This window comes from Cibotium barometz, chromosome 37, assembly GCF_041138505.1.
Source record: "Cibotium barometz isolate CiBa-2024 chromosome 37, ASM4113850v1, whole genome shotgun sequence".
NCBI lineage: Eukaryota > Viridiplantae > Streptophyta > Polypodiopsida > Cyatheales > Cibotiaceae > Cibotium > Cibotium barometz.
Genome location: NC_141082.1, coordinates 42,961,413 through 42,985,972, shown reverse-complemented (window position 1 = coordinate 42,985,972; position 24,560 = coordinate 42,961,413). Strand labels below are relative to the sequence as shown.

At 40.0% G+C, this 24,560-nt stretch overlaps 1 protein-coding gene across 1 annotated transcript; it reads left to right on the top strand.

Annotated features, from left to right (window-relative positions):
- The first annotated feature begins 11,044 nt into the window (after positions 1 to 11,044).
- On the top strand, positions 11,045 to 12,911 carry LOC147617288 (fasciclin-like arabinogalactan protein 10). The gene has a single exon (XM_086776921.1). It carries the CDS (start codon positions 11,092 to 11,094, stop codon positions 12,430 to 12,432), a length of 1,341 nt encoding a protein of 446 aa, XP_086633047.1. The 5' UTR covers positions 11,045 to 11,091; the 3' UTR covers positions 12,433 to 12,911.
- The last annotated feature ends 11,649 nt before the right edge of the window (positions 12,912 to 24,560 follow it).

Below are 24,560 nucleotides of genomic sequence, written 5' to 3'. Positions count from 1 at the left end.
ACATCACTATATATGGACATAGTTACAAGCTTGAAAAGTTGCAGGGGAGAAGAGAGCTTAAGCTCTTACAACAAGCACGTACAAGACTAGATTGGTAGCCAAAAGGATATGCATAGACATATGGCATTGATTATGAGGATACCACACCATTTACATCACTATATATGGACATAGTTATCACAAGTTGTAGAGGTTGTAGAGCCCCATGCATTGATGAGGCTGTTGTTGTAAATGTGTGTTGGGAGAAAGCTATGGATGAGGAGATGGATGCACTATATGGAAATAAGACTTGGGATTTAGTGCAATTGCATGAAGGCAATTGCCTGTAAATGTGTGTTGGGAGAAAGCTATGGATGAGGAGATGGATGCACCATACGGAAATAAGACTTGGGATTTATTGCAATTGCCTTTCTTGCCTGAAGGCAAGAAAGGCATTGGATGCAAGTGGGTGTACAAAGTAAAACATAACAGTGATGGAAGCATAAGAAGGTACAAGTGGATGTACAAAGTAAAACATAACAGTGATGGAAGCATAAGCACGTATAAGGCTAGATTGGTAGCCAAAGGATATGCGTAGACATATGGCATTGATTATGAGGATACCACACCATTTACATCACTATATATGGACATAGTTATCACAAGCTTGAAAAGATGCAGGGGAGAAGAGAGCTTAAGCTCTTGCAACAAGCACACACACACTCACAAAACCCTAAAAGAGAACACACACTCACAAAACCCTAAAAGAGAACACACACACTCACAAAACCCTAAAAGAGAACACACAAGGTGAGAGGCTGAAAATCTTCTTCTGCTTCACTCAACACTCAACACACCATATACAAAGATAAGAGTACACACAATATGAAAAGGTACTCAACCAAATACATACTAGGGTTCTCTATAGTGTGAATCCAACTAAATGAGCTGGCGCTATAACTATGCTAGTCTCTAGAATGGCTGTCACACAGCCTGTCATCCCACTGGCCGCATATCACCCATGATCTCACCAACCATGCCAGTGGTGTAAGTGTGGGGCCTATCCCCCAGCAGGCGGGTCATCAGCGTCGTCCACCGTCTCACTAGATAAGCTCGATATCTCAACACTCCCTCGAGCTCAACTCCATCTCATGTACACCAAGCGAAGCCTGAATCTGTGGAGCTTCTCTGTACCCAATGCTTTGGTGAAGATGTCAGCGACCTGATCCTATGTGCTAACATAAACAAGGTCAACGTCTCCTGCGCCAAAACCTTCTCTCTGACAAAATGGTAGTAGACCTCTATATGCTTCGTGCGAGCATGAAAAACTGGGTTCCTAGCCAACTATATACTTCTAATGTTGTCACACAAAATGACAACTTGTCTATCCACTCATAGACCCAAATCTGCAAGTAGCTTTCTCAACCAAGCTACCTCACATGCTGCCATAGCAGCACCTCTGTACTCGGCCTCTGTACTGGATAGAGCAACCGTAGGCTACTTCTTGTGCTGCTCCAAGTCATAGCAGCACTCCCCAAAGAAAACATGAAGCCACTAGTAGATCTTCTATACTACCAGCCCAATGAGTATCTGTGTACCCATGTACACATATCTCTATCCCAGTTTCATAAAATAGTCCACAATGCAAAGTAGACCTCACATACCTCAGTATGTGTGTCAATGCATCCAAATGCAACTTTCAAGGAAACTGACTCACAAACCCAACATCATAGCTCAAATTTGGCTTGGTGATCATCATGTAGATCAAGCTTCCTACTATGCGCGTATGCATAGTAGGATCCTCCAAAATCTCTCCTGAATCTGCACTCAACTTGCCATTCTGATCTAATGGCACTGAGATAGGCTTATAGCTTGTCATACCATACTTGGACAACATGTCCAAGCCATACTGTCTCTGTAGTAATCCAATACCATGTGGTGACCTAATCACCTCAATGCCCAAGAAATATCTGAGCTCCCCCAGATCCGTCATCTCAAACTTCTGTCTAAGCAAGATCTTTACATCAAAGATCTCTGCATCATGGTGCCCCGTAATGATCTGGTCATCTACATAAATGACAACAAGCACAACCTCTCTATCACTGTGTCTCACATACACTGAGAAATTTGCATTGGCTACATGAAAGCCAATAGTGACAAGATATTCTAAAATCTTGTCAGACCATGCTCTTGGTGCTTGTTTTAAGCCATACAAGGCTTTTTTCAACCTCCTGCAAACATGCTCGGGGTGACTCGCATCCTCATAACCAGAGGTGGCTGCAACATATACACCTCTTCCTGCAAATCCCCATGCAAGAATGCATTCTTTCAATCCATCTGATGTAAAGACCATTGCTTTGACGTAGCCACTGCTATCATAACTCTCAATGTTGAGGGCTGAAAGTTTTCTCATAATCAATGCCATATGTCTACGCATATCCTTTGGCTACCAATCTAGCCTTGTACCTGCTTATGCTTCCATCACTATTATGTTTTACTTTGTACACCCACTTGCATCCAATGGCTTTCTTGCCTTCAAGGCAATTGCACTAAATCCCAAGTCTCATTTCCATATAGTGCATCCATCTCCTCATCCATAGCTTTCTCCCAACACACATTTCCAATATAGTGCATCCATCTCCTCATCCATAGCTTTCTCCCAACACACATTTCCAATAGCCTCATCAATGCATGCGGGCTCTACAACCTGTACAACTTTTGCCATGTATGCATAGTGATATGCCAAATAACCATCATAGGCAAACCTGTCCAGAGGATTCTTCACTCTCCCAGATCTTTGCAGCTTTGCATTCATGGCTTCCATAGCCTTCTTTACACCAGGTGTTCTCATAGCTGGTATCCCAAGATCCTCATCAAGGCTCATCTCTGAGCCACTAGACTCTCGATCAACATGAGAATGCCCTGCAGAAATGTCAGGCATACTAAGGGGCTCAACCACTTTCTCTTCTCCTTTATGTGATGTACTAATCACATTTGCAGGACTGGTATTATGACACAGCCTGCCACTCCATGGTCTATCAACAACTGAACCACTAGATGAGGACTCTCCTGGTCCACTCAAAGACTGTGATTGCTGACTTGCATTCTGTGCAACCACATTTCCACTCACATTAGTCAACAGCTTCTTTTTCAGCAGCATACCAGCTGCTCATCTCATCAAAAACAACATCCCTGCTTATCCTTAACTCACGTGTAGTAGCAGGGTTATAACACCTGTATCCCTTTTGCTCAAGGGAATACCCAATAAACACACATTTTTCAGCTTTTGGATCCAGCTTTGTTCTCAGCTCATCTGGCACAGCTCATCTGGCACATGCACATATGCAATGCACATATGCAGTGCATCCAAAGACTTTCACATGAGACAAATCAGGTTTTCTACCCCAGTAAACCTCTCCTCTGGAGTTACATCATGTATGGCTGCAGTTGGAGTCCTGTTCATGATGTAAACTATTGTAGAAACAGCCTCAGCAGCCCAATAGCTATGCGGCATATTCTTCTCTCCCATCAATGCTCGCGCAATCTCAGCAATGTGCCTGTTTTTCTGCTCAGCAACTCGATTTTGCTGCGGAGTGTATCTGCATGTAAACTATCTTTGAATACCATTCTTCTTCAAAAATTCAGAGAACTCATTGGAGAAGTACTCTCCCCCTCCATCTGACCTTAGGCACTTAACATGTTTCCATGTTTGCTTTTCAACCATAACTCTGAAATTCTGAAAATGAGTGAACACCTCACTCTTCTCCTTCATGAAGTATACCCACACTTTCCTTGTGTGGTTCATCAATAAATGTCACATAGTACCTGCAGCCTCCCATAGATATGGTCTTCGTAGGACCCCATACATATGAATGCACAACATCTAGTGCCTATCACGTAAAAATACATGCTTTGTTTGCTTTCCAAATTGGCATGCTTCACATATTTTCTGCATACCTTCAACTTTAAACTTTGGAAGCCCTGTCACAATTCCTTTAGTCTACATAAACTTCATTCTCTGCACATTCACATGTCTAATTCTTTTATGCCAAATGTCTGTGTCTACAACAATTCCCGGACCATTTGGAAACATCGCAGCACTCACTTCATGCATGTTTACATTCAATGTAAACATTTTGCCCACTCTGTTGCCTTTTGCAACCAACCTGCACTTGTCTTAAAGTCTTAAACATAACAACCATCAGGGTTAAACCGAACATGCAAACCCTGCTCAATCATCTAGCCAACTAAAACTAGATTCTTTGTTATGTTCGGAACATGAAGCACATCTGCAAGGTACTTCACTTTGCCATCCTGCATAGATAATAGCACATCTCCAACATGGGCAATTGGATGAGCAGTGTCATCCCCTGTTTCCACAAAACCTGATCTTTCAAGGTTTTTCATCTCCTTGAACCACTCCCCATGACTCGTCATGTGGTTCGAAGCACCTGAATCAACATACCATATATCATCTTTATGTGCTGCTTCAACATTTTCAGACATGGCATTAATGACATGCTGCATAACAAATAACCTTTCATTATCCTCATTGTTTCTGCTCAAGGATGCATAGTTGTTTTGCTGCAATTTTCCATTTTGCATGTCAGCCTGCTTCTTATGACAATCTGCATGCACATGTCTAGGCTTACCACAATAAAAGCATCCACGTGTATTATTATACTGCCTTTGCCAAATTCCACGACCTCTTTGACTCCCCTTGCCCCTGAATTGGCCTCTTCCACCCACGTGTTGTTGTTGTTGTGAATTTTGGGACTGTTGTTGTTGCTGTTACTGCTGCTGCTGGCCATAATTCTGATTACCTGTTCGGCCACCTCCACGGCCTCCTCTACCTCGTCCTCTTCTTGAACCTGTGTAGAAGGCCTATTGCTCTCAACCGTTTTTGTTTTGTGAAGACTGTTGGTCTTCACCCAAGCTCTTGTCTTCTATAATCAACATAGACACCAAATCTGTGAAATTTGGGAATGTTTTCCCGAGTCTAAATAGACGTCTTGAACGCCTTGTATTGTGGCCCAAGACCACGTAGACAGACTTCCACCTTATCATCATCATTCTTTTGAAACGCCAATAGATGCAAGGGATTCCACAATACCCTTGATCTTCAATGCATAGTCATTTAAAGACATACTTTTTTACTCCACATTTTGAAGTTCATTCTTCATTTGTATCTTTCGTACCTTGGTATTCGTTTCATAGAGTATTACCAAGGTGTCACACGCCTCCTTGGGGGACTTGGCATGTTGTATGTGCCCAATCATGGTGTCCTGTATACTGAATAAAGAGCCAATACATAACTTTTATGGCTCCTTGGTTCCAATCCTTAAACTCTTTCACATCTGTAGCAGTCAAATTGATCTCCGGTATCTCCGGTGCCTCTTCATGCTTACCTTCTATGTAGTCCCAGCAGTAACCCTTTCCCATAAGGAAATTTGTCAACCTGAACCTCCAAGCATGGAAGTTGTTCTTGTCAAGCTTCTCAGCAACAATCTGGTTTATGCCATCATTTGACATTTTACCAGACACACAAATTTACCAGAAATAGCACTCTGGTTTTTGTCCTGCACAAACTGCTGTATTTTGTGCAGCGGTACTGTACTACACTCAAATGTCACAACCAGTGACCTCAATGTGCATACATACACCCAATGGCAACTGTTGACCTCTTTTTTGCAGCACACACAATATCTACACAACCAATCTGTCTTCCTGCAGTTCTCAAAACAAAGTTTTACATAGAATCGATGACTTACCCGTAGTGCTCAAAATCACCTGCTTTCTAAAAATCGGAGGTCCTAATGCACCCGAAATGTGTTTTCGGCCCGCAAAGAAAGCTCCTCAATCAAAGATCGTTTGTCGGTGCCTCCTGCACAGAGCTCCCAACAAGGATGTAGTCGCCAACACAAATAGGAAAGAGTAGATGAAACTCTTACCCTCGTACTGCTTCCTATGCTTCTCTTGCTTGCAGCTTAGCCCTTAGCATGAACCAAGCTCTGATACCATGAAAAGATGCAGGGGAGAAGAGAGCTTGAGCTCTTGCAAGCACACACACACTCACAAAACCCTAGCATGAACCAAGCTCTGATACCATGAAAAGATGCAGGGGAGAAGAGAGCTTGAGCTCTTGCAAGCACACACACACTCACAAAACCCTAAAAGAGAACACACAAGGTTTGTCGGTGCCTCCTGCGCAGAGCTCCCAACAAGGATGTAGTCGCCAACACAAATAGGAAAGAGTAGATGAAACTCTTACCCTCGTACTGCTTCCTATGCTTCTCTTGCTTGCAGCTTAGCCCTTAGCATGAACCAAGCTCTGATACCATGAAAAGATGCAGGGGAGAAGAGAGCTTAAGCTCTTGCAAGCACACACACACTCACAAAACCCTAAAAGAGAACACACAAGGTGAGAGGCTGAAAATCTTCTTTTTCTTCACTCAACACTCAACACACCATATACACAGATAAGAGTACACATAATATGAAAAGGTACTCAACCAAATACATACTAGGGTTCTCTATAGTGTGAACCCAACTAAATGAGCTGGTGCTATAAGTATGCCAGTCTCTAGAATGGCTATCACACAGCCTGTCATCCCACTGGCCGCATATCACCCATGATCTCACCAACCATGCCAGTGGTATAAGTGTGGGGCCTATCCCCCAAGCGGGTCATCAGTGTCCACCGCCTCACTAGATGAGCTCGATATCTTAACAAAGCTAAGGTATCCAATGAAAATGAAGATCTTTTACATAAAAACATAAGAGTATTATAAGGCATAGTGATGTTAAATCCATATGTGGACTATTTCTAAAAACTTAGTACAGACCATGATTGGGTGTCTATTCGGGGGAAAAGTTATGATGTAAACCTCAAGGAAGGTAACATGACCTCAATAAAGGTGATAATAAATTAATTAAGGTAACATTTACCTCACTTAAGCCTAATAGGAATCTCTACTCCTCTACTTATCAACTGCATTCCTTCGCATCCACTAGGTTGGCCAAGGAGCTATAGACCAATTGGTCTTCTCAACCAAACCATGAAATTGATGATAATGAGTAGAAATACTAAGGTTAATTTTTAATATATGAACCAATTCCTCCACCAAATCATAATCAAATAACTTCCCTCCATTAATGAAAATATCTAATGAAAAGCATGCATGTTCTCCATCAAGAATGGATGCAACAATTATGGTTGCTTTGTCATTTTTGGTCTTGTGTCAATTTTGTGGTATGGTCTATGACTACCAATTAGTAGAGTCCCCATTTCAAAATCAAGGAAGAACCACCAACCCACTACATTGGTAGGTAGCATTATTAGGCATCTTACCTGTACAACCTCTAGACAAGACTTAGCAATGCTCTCATGCAGAAAGGGTTATCGAGGCTTCTTGCCCATCATACAAGCTTCACATGTATCTAACACTTCTAAAAATGTTGGTAGGTGCTTCATAATCCTAGACCTACCTATCTCTATTGAGAACACATAGCTCAGATGCCTAAACCTCTCTCATGCCACCAACCTACTAGTGCTCATGTTGGCCTAGGTATTAAAGGTTAATAATTCATATAGATTGTTGGACATTGTTCCTCTCCCAATGATTGTGTAATATGATTGCACTAGAGCTCGATCACAAGGAACTCACATCATGCTATATTAGAGAATAGATTTCTCTTGATATTATAGCCATTTAGATTGTTCCACATAGTTCCTCTCTTAATGACCATGCAAGATGACTGCACTAGCTCAATCATAGTGAACCCTCACATCATGGTCCATGATGCTATAATGGAGAATAGATTTTGCTTGATATTTTTGTAGCCATTCCCTCCCCCAATGACCATGCAAGATGACTGTACTAACTCGGTCGTATAGTGAACCCTCACATCATGTTCCATGATGCTACGATAAAATATAGTTTTTTCTTGATATTATAGCCATTTATATGGTAGTGACGTGTGAATGTAGGCTAATAAGGGGATGGGGTACTTTTCATCTCAAGAAAAATTTCCCCCCAAGCATGTACATGTACACACTCTTATAAGTGAGCATGTAAGTAACCTTATCATGTCATGTCACTTTTATTTTACTCATTCTCGTATTGTGCTTCTTTGTATCTCTGCTTGCTTACTGCATTTCTATGTGTGCCAGAAAATTTGTTTAATCATAGAATCTTCTCTTTTGAAATGGAATAGCTGAGTGGGTGAGTTAAAGAGAAATGAAAATGAAAATGAAAATGCCAAAGCATTATTTTTCAGTGGAAAGGTTATAATGATTTCAAAATATTTAAATGATGTCTTCACACAGCTAGACAAATATAATAAGTATTGGAACTAATGAGATTGATGAGGGTAGAGAGGAAGTTATACTTGTCGTGGAAAGAAGTGAGGTCTGACTAGCCCTGACTTAGTGGGTCCTCCGGTTTTCTTGGGTGAGGTCAAGGAAAGTGGCCTTGGGATGAACATGCTTGTTAGTGAGAGGCCCTCAAGCGAAGAAATCGAGCTCCCTAGCTAGGCCGACCTCATACTCCAAGCATTGTGGAGTAAAAACAAGAATAAAGAGTGCATGGTGGTGGCCAACATACTTACAAGAATATAGCACATCAAAAAGATAGATATCAAAACAAAGTGCAAATAGACAATGCAATAGATGCAAAATGGAGAGAATTTAAAATTTTGAGATAGGTACAATGTGATAGTGTCGTCCACCCATGCGCTCTTAATTAGCGCTTGCATTTAGAATGCGCAACTCTAGAACTAATTTATATATTTGGAAAATGAAGAAGAGGTTCACAGATGGACATATCTCTCATAGAGTTGTTTTTCATGTGTATGGAGAAAACCTAGATCAATTATAATATAAAAAGTCAAATGTAATGCTTAAGTGTGCTAAAGTCTTGCATAAGGAAAGTAGCCATGTAGATAGATACCTCAGGGAGATAAAAGCTATCTTTTGTTGGCATCTAAGAAACATTATGAAATGAGGAGGTGACAAAACACCCTCAACATTCTAAAGAGAGTATTATATAAAGAAACTTGTACAAAATATGAAGGACATCAAATGATGCAATGGTATAATGATATTGTACCAAAATAAAGTCTTTTAATGAATTTCTTAGCTAAAGCATTGGCATTGTGGTGAGTGTCATAATGTATACAAACTTTGCAATCCTTAAAAGTTACACCTTTGCAAGCTTTTAAATTTCTTTATCATTTCCTTTACTTCAAATAGCTTATGTATATAAGTGTTCATATGCTTTTCCTTATAATGTGCACACTCTTTAGTACAAAAGAATACGTCATATCGGAACCCACTACAAAGATGAAAAGATGGTTTCCTTTTACATTTCTAAAACTCTAATTATGTCTTCAAGATCTCTCTCTCTCTCTCTCTCTCTCTCTCTCTCTCTCTCTCTCTCTCTCTCTCTCTCTCTCTCTCTCTCTCTCTCATGACATGAAAATTTCTATTGCAAGATTTTTTTAATATTAGAAGATTTAGGTCTTACTACAATCGCAAGCAACCAAGTTTCCTTGTCCACTTAAATTTTCTCTATGTAATGAATATTCGTGACTCTTATCACAAACATAAACTTCCTAAAAATTAGTCATCCTTCATATTTAATTGTATTTCTTTCGTATTTAGTGTGCAAAATATTATGATAAATATAAGAATGAGTAAATACGTGTGCTACTGTGACATGGCATGTCACAAAACATACTCCTTCTAGATTGATCAGTGTCTTGCATATCAATCCATTATAAAGATCACATGGCCATATGTGTGATGCTTGATTCTTATAAGTATAAAGCTACCCACTTTCAATCGAGGAAATTAAGAAGGGAGAATCATGCCCAATGAGCTAGCATAAGCTTTGAAAGAAAGACTTGAATTGCTACTCATATTTGTGCGGTGGGCCGGGCATAAAAGAGTGGATGCTATGTTACTCTTGGCATTTTATTTTGGAATAAGGTTAGGTTTGAATGTTTCCATTGAAACTAAAATTTTAAAAGAGATCATATGATGTGTTCATGTGCTCCTTATTCTCTTACTTGATATATCCAAGTAGGATTACTTTTTAATGGTTAGCATGTGCATATTGGTTTATTGATATAAGTTGAACTTTGAAGCTCTCAATATAAAATATAATGAAAGAGGTGAAATTGAGCAAACCATTTGTTCTTTATGTCATTGGCTTTGTCAAAAAACATGGGTCCTAGGACCAGTATACGCCAGTTTATAAAGGCTTATATGTTAATATGACCCTAATTTTGTCCGGAGATTCATAATGGCAAAGGAATAAATACTATAGGAGCCTTGAATGGCAAAGGAATAAATACAATAGGAGCTTGGAGGTATTACGACGACTTTAGTGAATAGGGCTCTCTAGTGCTAAAACAGGTTGTCCCAAGTTTCTTTTTTAAAATTGGTTAAAATTTAGGCTTGCCTTCTTGGAATCAAGGGCTTTTTTTTTTTGGGGGGGGGGGGGGGGGGGGGGGGGGGGGGGAAGGTGATCAATGTGAGGGCGTATTTTTTGGGCAGGTTTTCTAGGACTAGGAGTGTGTTGTTGTGGCCAAGCTCCAAGCTTGGAGGTGTGAATCACAATATATCATATTCCCTAAGACATGAAGTAGAAATCTATGAGAGGGAAAAGTGGCATAGGGATTTGTTTTGCAAGTTATTAAATATTATAAAAAAAGTTATTTTTTTGAAATGATAATAAAAAAGTTAAATTCTTTGAAATGATAATGGTGGGCCATAAGAGGGGGATGGTGTGGTATGTACATGATGGAAAGCATGCAATGTTCTTCTCGAATGTACACGGACAGAGAGCAAAGGGCACGCGAAATTCTTTGGAAGGACGGGGCGAAATCCCGGCATTAAATAGTGCAGGAAATGTGTGGCCGGGAGTCGCGCCGGCCGTTAAGAGAAGCCGTTGATCCGATCCCGTCCGATGATTGATGGCGGATTGAGCGACTAACGGCAGGGTCGGTTGAAACCAACTTAAATAAGTGGGAGTGCCCTCCCTTCTTCCTTACCTCTCCCCTCATAGTCCTTCACTAGAAACTCCCTGGAGCAGTAGCGTCGCAGCCATGCAACGCCACTCCCTCCGCCCGCTCCTGCTCCTCTGTTTCTTTTTCGCCTCCGCCAGTTGCTCTCTGGCTGCCTTCCAGAATGTCACCACCCTTCTGCTCAACCACCCAGACTACTCCTCCTTCAACGAGCTGCTTTCCAAATACGGCGTTGCCGCCCAGATCAACAGCCGAACAACCATCACAGTTCTTTGTCCGCCCAACCGCGTCGTGGACGCTTTCATGGCCACCCAAGGCTCGGCCCCGGACCGCCAGACACTGTTCAACATTCTAAGCTTTCATGTCCTCTTGGATTACGAAGACCCCGCCAAGCTGCGCTCATTGGCTGGTGGTTTCGCCACCATCACTACCCTTTTCCAGACCACCGGCATGGCTGCCGGCGACAACGGGTTCGTCAACATCACCATCACCGCCGGCGTCGCCAAAATCCGTCGCCCAGGGACCACCACCTTCGCCACCATAGGCTCCGCCCTAGATCTTTTCCCCTTCAACATCAGCTTGCTGGCTGTCGACGATGTTCTTGTGCCTTCCGGCATCGGTGGCCCGGGTCCACCGCCTGTAAACGTCACCCAGATCATCTCACAAGCCGGTAACTTCAGCCGGTTTGTATCGTTGCTCGTGTCGACTGGCGTCGATAAAGTCTTTCAGTCTCACGACACCCCTCCTGGGGTGACGATCTTCGCTCCGACAAACGCCGCCTTCGACCGCCTTGGCTCCGACGCCTTCAACCGCCTTACAAACGCCCAACTGGTGGCGCTGATGGAGTTCCATGCCATCGGATCGTTCTTTCCGACGGAGGAGCTGGCCACGGCTAGCAGCCCGCAGGCCACTCTGGCCAGCGGCTCCGGCGGGGCAGCCTTCACGGTGGCGATGTCTCAGAATAAGGCTGGCATTATCGCCGTAGATGCGGGCTCCAACAAAGTACCCATTGCTGGAACGCTCTACTCCAACAACCCGGTGGCCATTTTCTTGGTGGACTCCGTTCTGCTTCCGACGGAGATTTTCGGGGCACCAGCACCGTCATCTGTGGGGTCACCCTCTCCGGCACCGTCAAAGTCGCTGTCGCCGAGGTCTGTGGGATCACCGTCGAAGTCTCTGTCGCCGTCGCCTTCTCCTGTTCACTCAAAGCCAACTCCGGCGCCAGCTTCAATTCCGGTTTCGTCACCACCTGCCCCGCCTCCGGGAACGTTTACGCCTGCGGGTCTTACACCATCCACGAACGGTCCGGAAGCGTCATCGCCCCATAGTCCCACGAGCTCCGCTGATGCGGCCGCCCCTTCACCTCCCGCCCATCTTCGCTTTCTGGCTGGCGCTTGTTGCCTTCTTTTCTTTTTGATATGATGAGCCATATAACGAACGGCCCTTGACACACACACACACACACACAATTCATTTCATTCTTTTTGCTTACATACAGAGAAGGGCACACATTTCTCGTAATTAGTTGTGCCTGCCCTTCTTGTCGGGTGGCCAGCAGTGTTTTCCCTCTTCCTTTGCATTTTGTAGTTTTCTCCTCCTTTCTACATGTAGTTACTTGTTCGAGTAATACACAGAGGGTCAGGCTCGCAGCATTGTTTCAATTTAGTTAGTTATGAAAAGTGTTCTGCACATGGGTCTAACCGATTGGCTAATCACTGCGAAGCAAGCTTTTGCAAGCAACACAAGCAATGTACGCAATGCTGTACCAGAAAAACCACTTATCAAATGATTCAAATTCTCACTGATTGAGGCTATGCACTCAACAATGCCCCACACACTTAGATCATTAAGAACTCTTTCACATACTTGTTTTGATTTTAAAGCCCAGAGGATTTGCTGTTCCCGATGATTTTGGCAATTCTTATTGCGTTTTAATATTTTGTTTCTTATTCCTAGTTGTATTAAGTTTTGACTTGCCCATTTGGTTGTTATGGGCAAGTCAATTCATCTTCCTTCACTATCAAGCTTTTAAAAATCCAAATGGTATAAAGCTTTTGGGGCTTTCTTAATACCACTTGACCCCATGCATGATGGTCCTAAACCCTCCCATCGGGTGGCATACACAATCAAATGCAAGTCCAATCCACGATCATTGTTTCGATTAATCCTAATATCCATTATATGAACTTTTATATGGTTGCGTAAGATTTTCAAAGTTGTAATGAGTTTAATTTGCTCACATGTGATTTTGTGGAAAGGTGAAAGGGGAGCTTTGTTTTGTGGGAAATTTGTTTCATTAGTAATGCCAAAACATTGTAATTCTTTGATGGCCAAGCAAATTTCATTCCTCATGGTGAGAAATGCTATGTATATAAGTATCAAGATGCATGTGAGGGCTCCACATGTATCTTTTTATTTTTTTAAAGTTTGATTAGAATTAGATAATACAACAACACGCATCATGCCACCGCACACATCTTGACACAATTTGGGTGCCAAAACAACAAGGGAAAGTTTAGAAAAGCGGTAGGATAGCTATAGAAATGGGTGACAACATAGTAACATAGTTTGGCAATTGTTTTTATATTATTTTAAGTTTGATTCTTGGGCGTATCTATGGTGGAGTTCCTTGTTGTTGTTGGCATCACCGCCTTTTATTCTCCCTCTAGCAATCCCATCTTTTTTGGTTTTCAAACTACACACAAAGTGCAGTGTAGTGTGTGCTCACCATTTAAAAAAAAAAACCAAGAACAGTTTCATGATGAAGAAACTCTTGAAAGTCCTTATCTTATACCTTAACATGAAATAATGACAACCTAGCAAGAATCCATTTAAAAAAACTCTTATAGGTCCATTAAAAAAGCAAGAAATAATGAGAACTCATTAGTACACAATCATGCCTAGATAAATAACATCATGGATGATAATTCCTAAGCATGATATGCTAAGCACTCTTTTGTATTGCCAAGTGCCATGCTAAGGACTCTTACTCTTTTATGGGTTTTATCCTAGTCTGAACCTTAGTGAAAACATTGCAATATTTTTTTGGGTCAAATTCAAATGTTAAGAGGAGTGCATAGATAGACCTTCAGAGAGAACGTTTCATCTCTAGGTTGAATCATAGGATATGGCAAATAATCAAACAAGTAAAAAGGTGCCAGAGACTAGGAAGATATACAAATCGGTATTGTCATATTAGTTATACCTTCGTCTAATGCTCCTAAAGTGATTAAATGAATCACAACCAAGTATGGCTACCTCTTGGTTGATGTGATAGTGTCTCAAATCACAATAAGGATGCATCAGTTACATCTTGATCATGAAAGGAGGCTACCTCATGTTGATGTGAGTGTCTCACTCAAATCACAATTGTATGCTTGCAACCAAGTATCCTCCTCTAGTGCAACTTGATTGATGCTACTAAGGGAGAAAACGGAAAGGATATTATGGATATTTATAATGTACATGCTATTGAAGTGCAAAATAATGGATTTTCAAAAGGAACATATGATAATAAAGTAGATGTAAATTTTATGGATGCCTCGGTTGTTGGTTTTATTGATGTGGTTGATACAAAAGAAGAAGGTGCTCATTGTGAATATGGTTTTATTGATGTGAGTGTCTCACTCAAATCACAATTGTATGCTTGCAACCAAGTATCCTCCTCTAGTGCAACTTGATTGATGCTACTAAGGGAGAAAACGGAAAGGATATTATGGATATTTATAATGTACATGCTATTGAAGTGCAAAATAATGGATTTTCAAAAGGAACATATGATAATAAAGTAGATGTAAATTTTATGGATGCCTCGGTTGTTGGTTTTATTGATGTGGTTGATACAAAAGAAGAAGGTGCTCATTGTGAATATGGTCCTAGCTACTTGCTAGAGGAAAATGTTGAGGTGGTTCAAGAATGTCAAGGACAAGATGATGAAGTAGCAAGTGAAGGTACTTGGGATATGATGTATTGCATAGAGATCATGGCGATCCCTTACGACATGTGAGGCTTGACTACAACCATCTCTTATGGAAGAAGGTATGCTTGGAACAAGAATTGGTAGCAAGTGCTAATGATGAGAATGCTGTTGAAAAAGGTTTGGGAGGTGATATATTTATGAATGATATGACTGGTATTTTCATATGGAAAAGGTATTCATGAGGATGTTCATGTGGATGATTACTTTTTCCTCTTGCTTTTCATAAGTAGGTTTGCATATGGAAAAGGTATTCATGAGGATGTTCATGTGGATGATAATGCTATGAGAAAAAAACTTGTGCTTGTGATAATGCAATGGGAAAAGAAAGAACTCGTGGACCTCATTGTGGAAAAACAAATGGAAATACATGCCTACGAAGATTTTGACAAAGAAAAGGGAGCAAGATAATGTATGATTTTATGATGAGCACTCACTATGGAAATGTGATGAAATATCGATGATATAATGAGGACATGTCTAGCAATGATCTAATAAATGCCCATGGGATGGCATGTATCTTGATGAGTGAAGACCACATGGATGTTATTGTAGATATGTTTATAGGGTAATAACATTTCAAGGTTGGTTTAATGAATGGAGACTTAGAGATGAGAAATGGCTACATGCTTTACCGATGTATAGAAGCCTTCAAAGAGAGGTTATAATGTATCCATGTGTTTTGGAGATTCTTACTTCAATAACGTACTTCAAAGGGCCTAGGGAATACTTCAAAAAGGCAATGGCTTACATGAGGGATCTTTAGTGCATGCTCTTGCAATCCAACTCTAAGGACATAGTTCCATTTTGGTATAGGGGAGATGTAATGTCAAAAATTTCCTTTTGTTGAGGCTTATTTATTGTAATGTATAATATATGTGTGGTGGTTATCCATGTAGGGCCCAACATTTGGTACAAGACTTGGAAAGCTTGTATAAGAAATTGGTAGCTTGGCGACATCTTGGCAGCTATCTTCAACAGATACAGATTTATGATGATTTGGCTCCAAATATATTGTTTCAAATGAAGGATTCTATTATGTAATATTATGTATTGGGTGTGAGAATGAGTGGAGTGTTCATTGTAAATACCATGATATTGTGTATGGTATGGGTTATAGTACTAAATGTATATATAATGGGTGATGAGTCATAAAATCGAAGTGGGCCTTATGTCTACATGGAATGTTAATTCTAGTAAAACAAGATGAATAATACATACCAATCTTGTGGAGAGCATGTGGAGGAGTGTGAAGTATGCATAATAGAGAAGAATCCTAGAGGTTCTATGTGGACTAAGGAGACTTTTGACATGTGTATCGAGAGGCCTTTATGTGGGATCAAGTGGGGTTGAGCATATCTTCCAAACCAACAAACCTTTGAATTAATAAATCAAGAAGACACACGTCAAAATTAACTAAGAAGGACATGTGATAGTGTCATTTGTACTTAGGCAATCCAAAGTAGAATGCTTCTTTTATCTCTTAACTTTGTAATTCTTGAGAAGAGAGACCTCTTGCTCACTTTTAAGACATATTAGAAATACTGAGATACATTGTGATAGTGTCATTTGTACTTAGGCAATCCAAAGTAGAATGCTTCTTTTATCTCTTAACTTTGTAATTCTTGAGAAGAGAGACCTCTTGCTCACTTTTAAGACATGTGATAGTGTCATTTGTACTTAGGCAATCCAAAGTAGAATGCTTCTTTTATCTCTTAACTTTGTAATTCTTGAGAAGAGAGACCTCTTGCTCACTTTTAAGACATATTAGAAATACTGAGATACAGTGAATGATGAGGATAACTAGAGTGCCAGTATTTTCGGCACCCTCAATGCCACCTCTCAGTGGTGGCACTACAGCTTACCCAAGCACAAGAACTCGATTTTTACTAGGAATCTATATAGGTACATGGATATTCCACCTATAATGTTACCTCCTCAACCAATGTGAACCACTCTTACAATGCTAGTCGAGATTGAGTCAATTATTGATGAACCTCCCAACACACTTGAATTCTATATTGAGTACCAAGACTCAATGGTTGGAAGCCCACGAAGGGATGAACACCACATGTCCTAACCTAGACATTTGATGCTTAACATAAACAAGTCGACCACCTTAAGCAAACAACATTTATAGCTTACAAATCGAGAGATATCAACGCACCAAGGTGAGTTCCCTTAGCTTGCTTTAGATGGCCCTCATAGAGTGATCCATTGGCCAATGAGAGCTAACCTGAAAGAAGTAGCTACTACTAGCCCACCACCTTTGGATAGATGGTGTATAAAAAAGTGTGGCATTGATCATTTGACTCTCTCTTAAGACAACAACTATAAACCTTCAATGAGTGCATCATCTCCTGCCACCAAGGGTTGCGGGTTATCAGTGTGTCATGTCCGATCTCATCTTTAGATGAAGAAAAAAAAGTACCATTGTAGATTGTGACAAGGGCTCATGCCAAGAAATTGTAAAATCAAGTATACACAACTTCTTCTGCATTACAAACCACTAAAATAAAAAATGTGAAAAGAAAAAATAGGGATTGTAACAAAGGGAAGGCACACGCAGTGCCAAATAAGCCCTCATAGAACTACATGAGCCAAGAACTTCCCAAAGTTCTAAGGTGGTAAAGGAAACCAAAGAGAAAGACCCTAGGGACATACCATGTTATTTTGAGAAGTATATTCTAGATTCTTCCACTCAAATTACCTTAGAAAAAGAGTGGAGAGTGGGAAGCCTCGATGAACCAATTCTCATGGACAGAACGGAAGAACTGAGAGAGAAAGCCTGGAGAGTGTCGCAAGTCCATAGGGAGGACGAGAGGCCTAGACACACCAGAAGATGTTCTAGAACCTCCAATCCAAATCACTTTGAACGAGGAGAGATGGATGGAAAGTAGTGATGGATCCATCCTAATGGATAGAACAAATGAGTGCCTAGAAATATCCAAGAAAGTCGTGGAAGGATGATACAAACCGAGACCGAAACATGGGGAAACCCTTTCTAAAAATATACAAGAATACCCTAACCCAAGAGACGAGATCTTGAGGTTAAGTGAAGGAAATGACTGGTACTACAAGCCTAGCTAGAAATAGAGGGTCTAGCAAGACCTATGATCATGTTTCCACAAACAATTTCTACATCGAGACCTCTAGAGCCAATCCTAGAAGCAGAGAGGTTGGGATGAACATACTAGTAGAAGCATTGCGGCTTAGAGGATTGCACATAAGGTACAACAAATAGAACAAACTCCCTTCCAATTAGTTTATGGAATTGAATCCATCTTTCCAATGGAGTTACACTTGCCATCCCTTATCTCAAAGGCTTGAAGAGCAAGTGTCCATAAACTAATGGTTACTTCATTTAAAATGTTTGGATGAGATTTGAAGGATGTCTTTGCAGTGTCCATAAACTAATGGTTACTTCATTTAGAATGTTTGGATGAGATTTGAAGGATGTCTTTGTAGTGCATAGAGTCCAGACAATTAAGAAAAAAATCTTACCATGATGGGTTCCTCAAGCCAAAGGAATTCAAAGAAGGTGAGCTTATCCACTTATGGCAAGTTTCCAAGAAAGCTCCAGCAAAAATTGGATGGGACCTTTTATCATAGTGAAAGTGTCCCCTAATGGGTCCCTGGCAATCCAAGTGATGGACGAATATGAGGTTCCCTTCCTCATCAATAGATATCGAGTAAAGCAATACTTTCCTCTCCTAAAGAATCTTAACAATTAAAGGCCGCCCCTCACAAGTCAAGAAAGAAGCAGTACAAGTGGGTATGTGTCCTGACTCTCTTAGAAATGTTATCTCTTTGAGCCACAATGCAAATTGGCAACCAAGGCCTCTCTAACAACTCGGGAAATATTCCTTGAAGCCTATCAATTTGATCTTGTGTAGCCTTACCTCCCTGGGTAAGATTCTAGGATGATATTCCTAGAATGATATTCCTAGAATCTTACCTCCCTGGGTAAGATTCTAGGATGATATTCCTACCTTTCCACTATAGGGCATTTCTTTGTAGACATTGATTCCCAATGGATCCTTGTTCACCATTCATGTATATATCCCTTCTTTCAATAGTTGTTTCTCCCTTTTAATATATTTATTCAAAAAAAAGAGAAAAAAATTCCTTATGGGAAAAAAGGAGAAAATTCCCTCAAGGAGCCCTGGCCAAGGAAAAGGTGGGTTGTTAACCCAAATATTAGTCTCTCTTTTTTATTTTTTACATCAACACATAAATCCATGCCTCAAAATAAAACCCATCTGACCCCCTAATCCTTGTACCCTACTCGGCCCTATGTGAACACCCCTTCCCCCCCTTTATTAAAAAAAAACCACTTAACCTACCACCAAAGCAACTCCGTCCTTCATTTAAAAAAACCACTTATCCACCACCAAAACAACACCCCCCTCCCCCCCAATGTTTGTCTCTTGTTTTTAAACATTAACACATAAATCCATGCCTGAAAATAAAACCCATCTAACCCTGATCCATTAGGACCAAAAATGTTAAAAAAGGGCCGCATTTTAATCACTTGTACCGAATTTGTTTTAATCTTTGGAACAATAAAAATGTGACATTCAACCACAAATATGACATTGGGTGTCATATCTACTTTTCACTAACTTCACTAATTTTGGCTATTTTAGTGGGTTATCACTACTTTAATGTAATACGGCGTGGCTATTTCTAGGGGTTCTAACTTCAAGGGCCTGCCCCCACGTACCAAGTGTCAGTACTTCAAAAATCAAAATTTGAAATTTTGGTTCCCCCCAAAATGAGTGTTACAGTTGAGTAAATGCACTTTAAATTCCCTAGTCTACCACCATTGCACCTCTTTCTCATCATCTTTGTGCATTATCCTCTCCTCTATTCATCATCAAACAATGTCAAGACAATAGTCCAACTTGAGGCGCAATCCTAATGCCATCTTATCATGCATTATTCATAATGTTAATGAGGGAATGATCAAGGTGTGTTGAAAGGAATTAGCTTCAAGCTAAATGATTGGGCGACTATGGTTGCAACCATCATGCAAAGATCCTCACAGGATAAAAAGGCAAAGAAGGCTGATTTACATGTGTTGTATATGTGATAGATGTTTATCCACATTGAGTGGCAACTTGTGGAGTCATTCACCAACACTTTTGAAGCTATACATGATAATATTGGAAAAGTATTATTTTTTGATCAACCATTGTCTTTTTTCATTAAGAAGCAAATATTTTTATACATTGCTAAGTCCATTGTCCCTAAAGACTGGAAGCCTATTGAAGACTAGAGAGTTTGCCTGCACCAAGTCTAGATTCTTTAGATTGGGATTTCTAGACTCTATTAGCATTTAAATCAAAGATTGTCTTGGATATTTAGAAGTCTATGAAATTAGGAAGGATTTCTAAGAAGATTAAGCTATCATGGTTTATACCTCTTCATCTATTTGTGAAATGTTTTCAAGAAACAAATATGTAAAGAACAAAAGCAATGTGGGCATCTAGAAATATATCTGAGACTGACTTGGATAATACGGTTGGAGAGGAATGTAAAATGCTTAAGTCTTCCACCACACAAGGGTGATTTTATAAAGTGTAATGCTTGCATTGATTCTGTGGTGATGGCATATAACATCTCTCAATAAACCTTGTACATCTTTTTGGAGTAGAAACGATGGAAAAAGAGTGGAGGAACTTGGATGCTATTGGATTCAGAGGAAAAAAAGGTGTTTTATAACCTAAAGATCAACTTCAGTGATGATCATAGCATATTTCTCTCTGTCAATGCAAAATGGACATTGAAGGATGTGCATGAGTCCTTGGAATTTCTATTAGATAGTATACCATCAAACTTCAAATTTAAGGTAGATGGTATTACATTGGGAAGAAAATCTGAAAATACTTTCAGTTGTATGAAATGTGTGTTTCTCCCTGTAATCTTGAAGTTTAGTTCTTAATATATGACAATTTTGCACACATTTATCTTGCCTTCTAGATTAAATATTGTTATATTTAAGACATAAGACAAGGTAATCAATGTTAAACAATAAAACAAACGCAATAGTTATTCAACCTTCTTATATTTAAGATATAAGAAAACATGATCAATGTTAAACAAAAAAAAAACTCAATATATAGTAATCTGATATATATATATATATATATACATTTTTTAAGGGTATTTGTATAAGTTGGCTGGATACAAAGAGTGAGAACAAAATCTCTTGTTCTTAATAGTTTCTACTTCTTAGGCTCTCGCTTTTTAGCTGGTTGGTCTCCATAGATTCTTTAGTTGACTTGGACTCTTTTCAAAAGGCATCACTTTAGCCTTTCCTTTCGTCTCTCGTACTTTTGGAAATTTCCTCTTTGTGGATGCCCCAAATTTCAATGGAGATCTTATTGGAGATATATGGACAAACCCTTCTTTTTTTATATCTTATATTTCTTCTTATATGTATAAGAATATGGCACAACAGAAAGAGATAGCAAGACCTTTCAATAGACAATGCAATAAATATACGTAACAATGGAGATAATTTAAAATTTTGATTATACCAAAGGGGTACAAGTGATGGTGCTGTCCACCCGTGCGCTCTCAAGTAGAGCTTAGATGGCGATCTAGACAGACTTCTGGATGGAGTACGTACAAAGTGTAGAAGGGGGTGGATACTCACAAGCATTGGATACCTTAGCTCATGGCAACCATGTCCCTATATAGTACTGTAGGTAGTGTGGTAGACTCGCATACAATGAGGGCGGTTACACTGCATAGACATGGTTACCACCCACATATCAAGAACACAGCCCATCGACCATCGACCATTGCCCACTAATGATGGACCTGGTATCCGAGGGAATATACTGCCCCCGAACCCCGCTAGGGGGGCTAGCATTGGGGCGATGCCCCAAACCCCAACTAACGCTCGTACCCTGACCATCTCCTAACCATCATCAATGGTCACAATAATGATCCCATCGGTGTCTAAGCTGGGGTTCCCACTAAAGATATATGCACCATGGCTACTCCTCATAATGGGGGGACCTAACAAATGTGCATTATACATCAAAGTGAGATACGTGCTGAGAGGCGGGCATTGAGTGTATACTAACAATCCCTCCTCAATGTCCACAAGATGAACTAGGTTTTTGGCCCAACACCAAGTCGATGAAGATGTCGTGTGTGAGTTGGTCCTTTCCAAGAGCCTTTGTGAAGATGACTGAAGTATTGCTCTATAGAGCAATACTTCAGCTTCACTATCTCATCCTCTATTAGCTCCCAGACATAATGATACTAAATCTCAATGTGCTTTGTGCGAGCATGAAACACAGGGTTCTTGGAGATAGCCATGCAACTCTGATTGTCGCACCACAAGACTGTAGCCTCCATGATCTGAACTCCCATGTCAACCAAGATTCTCCTTAGCCATACTACCTCACATGCAGCAAAGCAAGCTGCCTTATACTTAGCCTCTGTGGAAGAAAGTGTCACTGTAGGTTGCTTTTTTGCTGGTCCAAGAGAAAGCATCGGAACCAAGCGAAAAATAATATCCAAAAACTAATTTCCTAGAATCACAATCTCCTACCCAATCCGAGTCACCTCTACATGAAAAGAGGTTGATAAGACTAGCCAAAATAATACTGTATATAGTTTTAGTAGAAGGCCTACTAGAGGTCTATTAATGGCTAAATGCTGAAATCTGATCTCAAACATTTCTTGCTCTTGCGTGAAAGTCTAATTTTGAGTCATTACCACACTTTTCAACTTTACATCCTTAACACAAAATAGTAGGTAAACAAGAAGAATAACATCATATATTTTATTATTTGAAGTTTACATATGTACAGAGAGATTCATAAATCTCATCAATCCTGGTCCTCTTCTCTCTCACAAGCTATCTCCTTAACCTTCTCATGATGGATGGCCCTATTATACTCTCTCCTTGTCATGCCGCAATAAATGTGATCCATGACACTCAAGGAGGGGAAATAATCCTGGGTCAGGGGGAATAAAGAAACTAAGGATAGGCCCATATAACCTAAACTGAGCTATGGTCCTCATCTTAAAAAGCATGACCAAACATACGTTCCTAACTGTAATAAGCACTGATAGTGTTGTCTAATAAACTAACATTATCACTCACTCAACCCAAGTCAGGATGAAAAGTATAGCTCCTCAAAATGCCGGGCTAGAGCAAGTCTCTCACACTTAGCGACCATGAATCAGTAGTAATAAATGTTAGAATGCAAACATTATCACTCACTAACCCAAGTCGGGACGAAAAGTATAGCTCCTCAAAATGCCGGGCTAGAGTCTCTCACACTTCACGACCATGAGTCAATAATAAATGATAGAATGTAAAGGCTATCATATCATCCTCCTTGGATATTCTAAGTACCCCAAAGAGGTATGGTTGAATCATCTATTGCACCATATGAAAAGAAACCTAGTAAAGTACTATAAGTTTAATTTTCAAAAATTACACTCTAATACCAAATGTGAGACCCCTACCCCTAATAAATCTAAATAACTACATTGAAATACTATACTAAGAGTAGAGTGACTCTCTCGATGTCTCCATACATCAATTTCCTATCACTCGAATATCAACTAGCTTTCTCAACTTAGCTAGTTGAGAAATAGACCTCATCATAGGAAATTGAGTATAATTCCTCCATACATCAATTTCCTATCACTCGAATATCAACTAGCTTTCTCAACTTAGCTAGACTTAAATAGACCTCATCATAGGAATTGAGTATAATTCCTCCAAGTTAGTGTCTTCTTCATTAGTCTCACAAATAAGAGTCATTAGTAGCTTCCCTAGGCTCAACAATCATGAAGGTGACTATTCTACCTTATTTTTTGCTAAAACTTTATTAGAATTTAAAAATTATATTTATAAATACTTTTGGTCTCAATTTGGAAAGCACTTGCGATCTCGGGTCCACCCGACCGCTCAATTTTTGGTGTTTAATCCTTTATCAACTTAAACTAGGTCCTTAGGCTCAGCCTATCCCCCTTCACTCATGTTAGGATCTTTATGACACTTGGAGAAAAACTCTATTTCTCAACACAAAAATTAGAGCAAACCATAAACTAGAAACAAATAAACAAGAGAGCATGAAAATAAGAAATATATCACGTCGTCAACATAAGATTGGGTTGAATCTCCCTTGGATGAGTGTGGCCCATCGTACCACTCACCCATATTTATATGTATAATAATACTTTCTTTTCAAATAGATAACACCAAAAATAAGTGCTTGTGAGGTTTTGAGCATAAAAGCTCTTCCAAAAATATAGCTAGATACAAATATAAAGTCTTGGGCCTACCAATAGTACAACTACTAATTGGTATGTACAAAGGTTTGAGGAATTAGCCTTATAATTAGTGCCAAAATATGAAACCAAAATAGGTTCACATTTCTTCCCAAATATCTCATTGTGATCCAACAAATGTTCCATCCATGATTAACAAATAATCCACCCACTCAATCATTGCGTACATCCAAAATAATATTAGTAGTGCACAAAGTTGATTACACACATTACTCTTGAGTATGTCATCACTTACAGCATGGGT

Bases quoted from the DNA above. Each gene is read 5' to 3' on its own strand.
- LOC147617288 (XM_086776921.1), top strand. From the start codon at position 11,092: ATGCAACGCCACTCCCTCCGCCCGCTCCTGCTCCTCTGTTTCTTTTTC.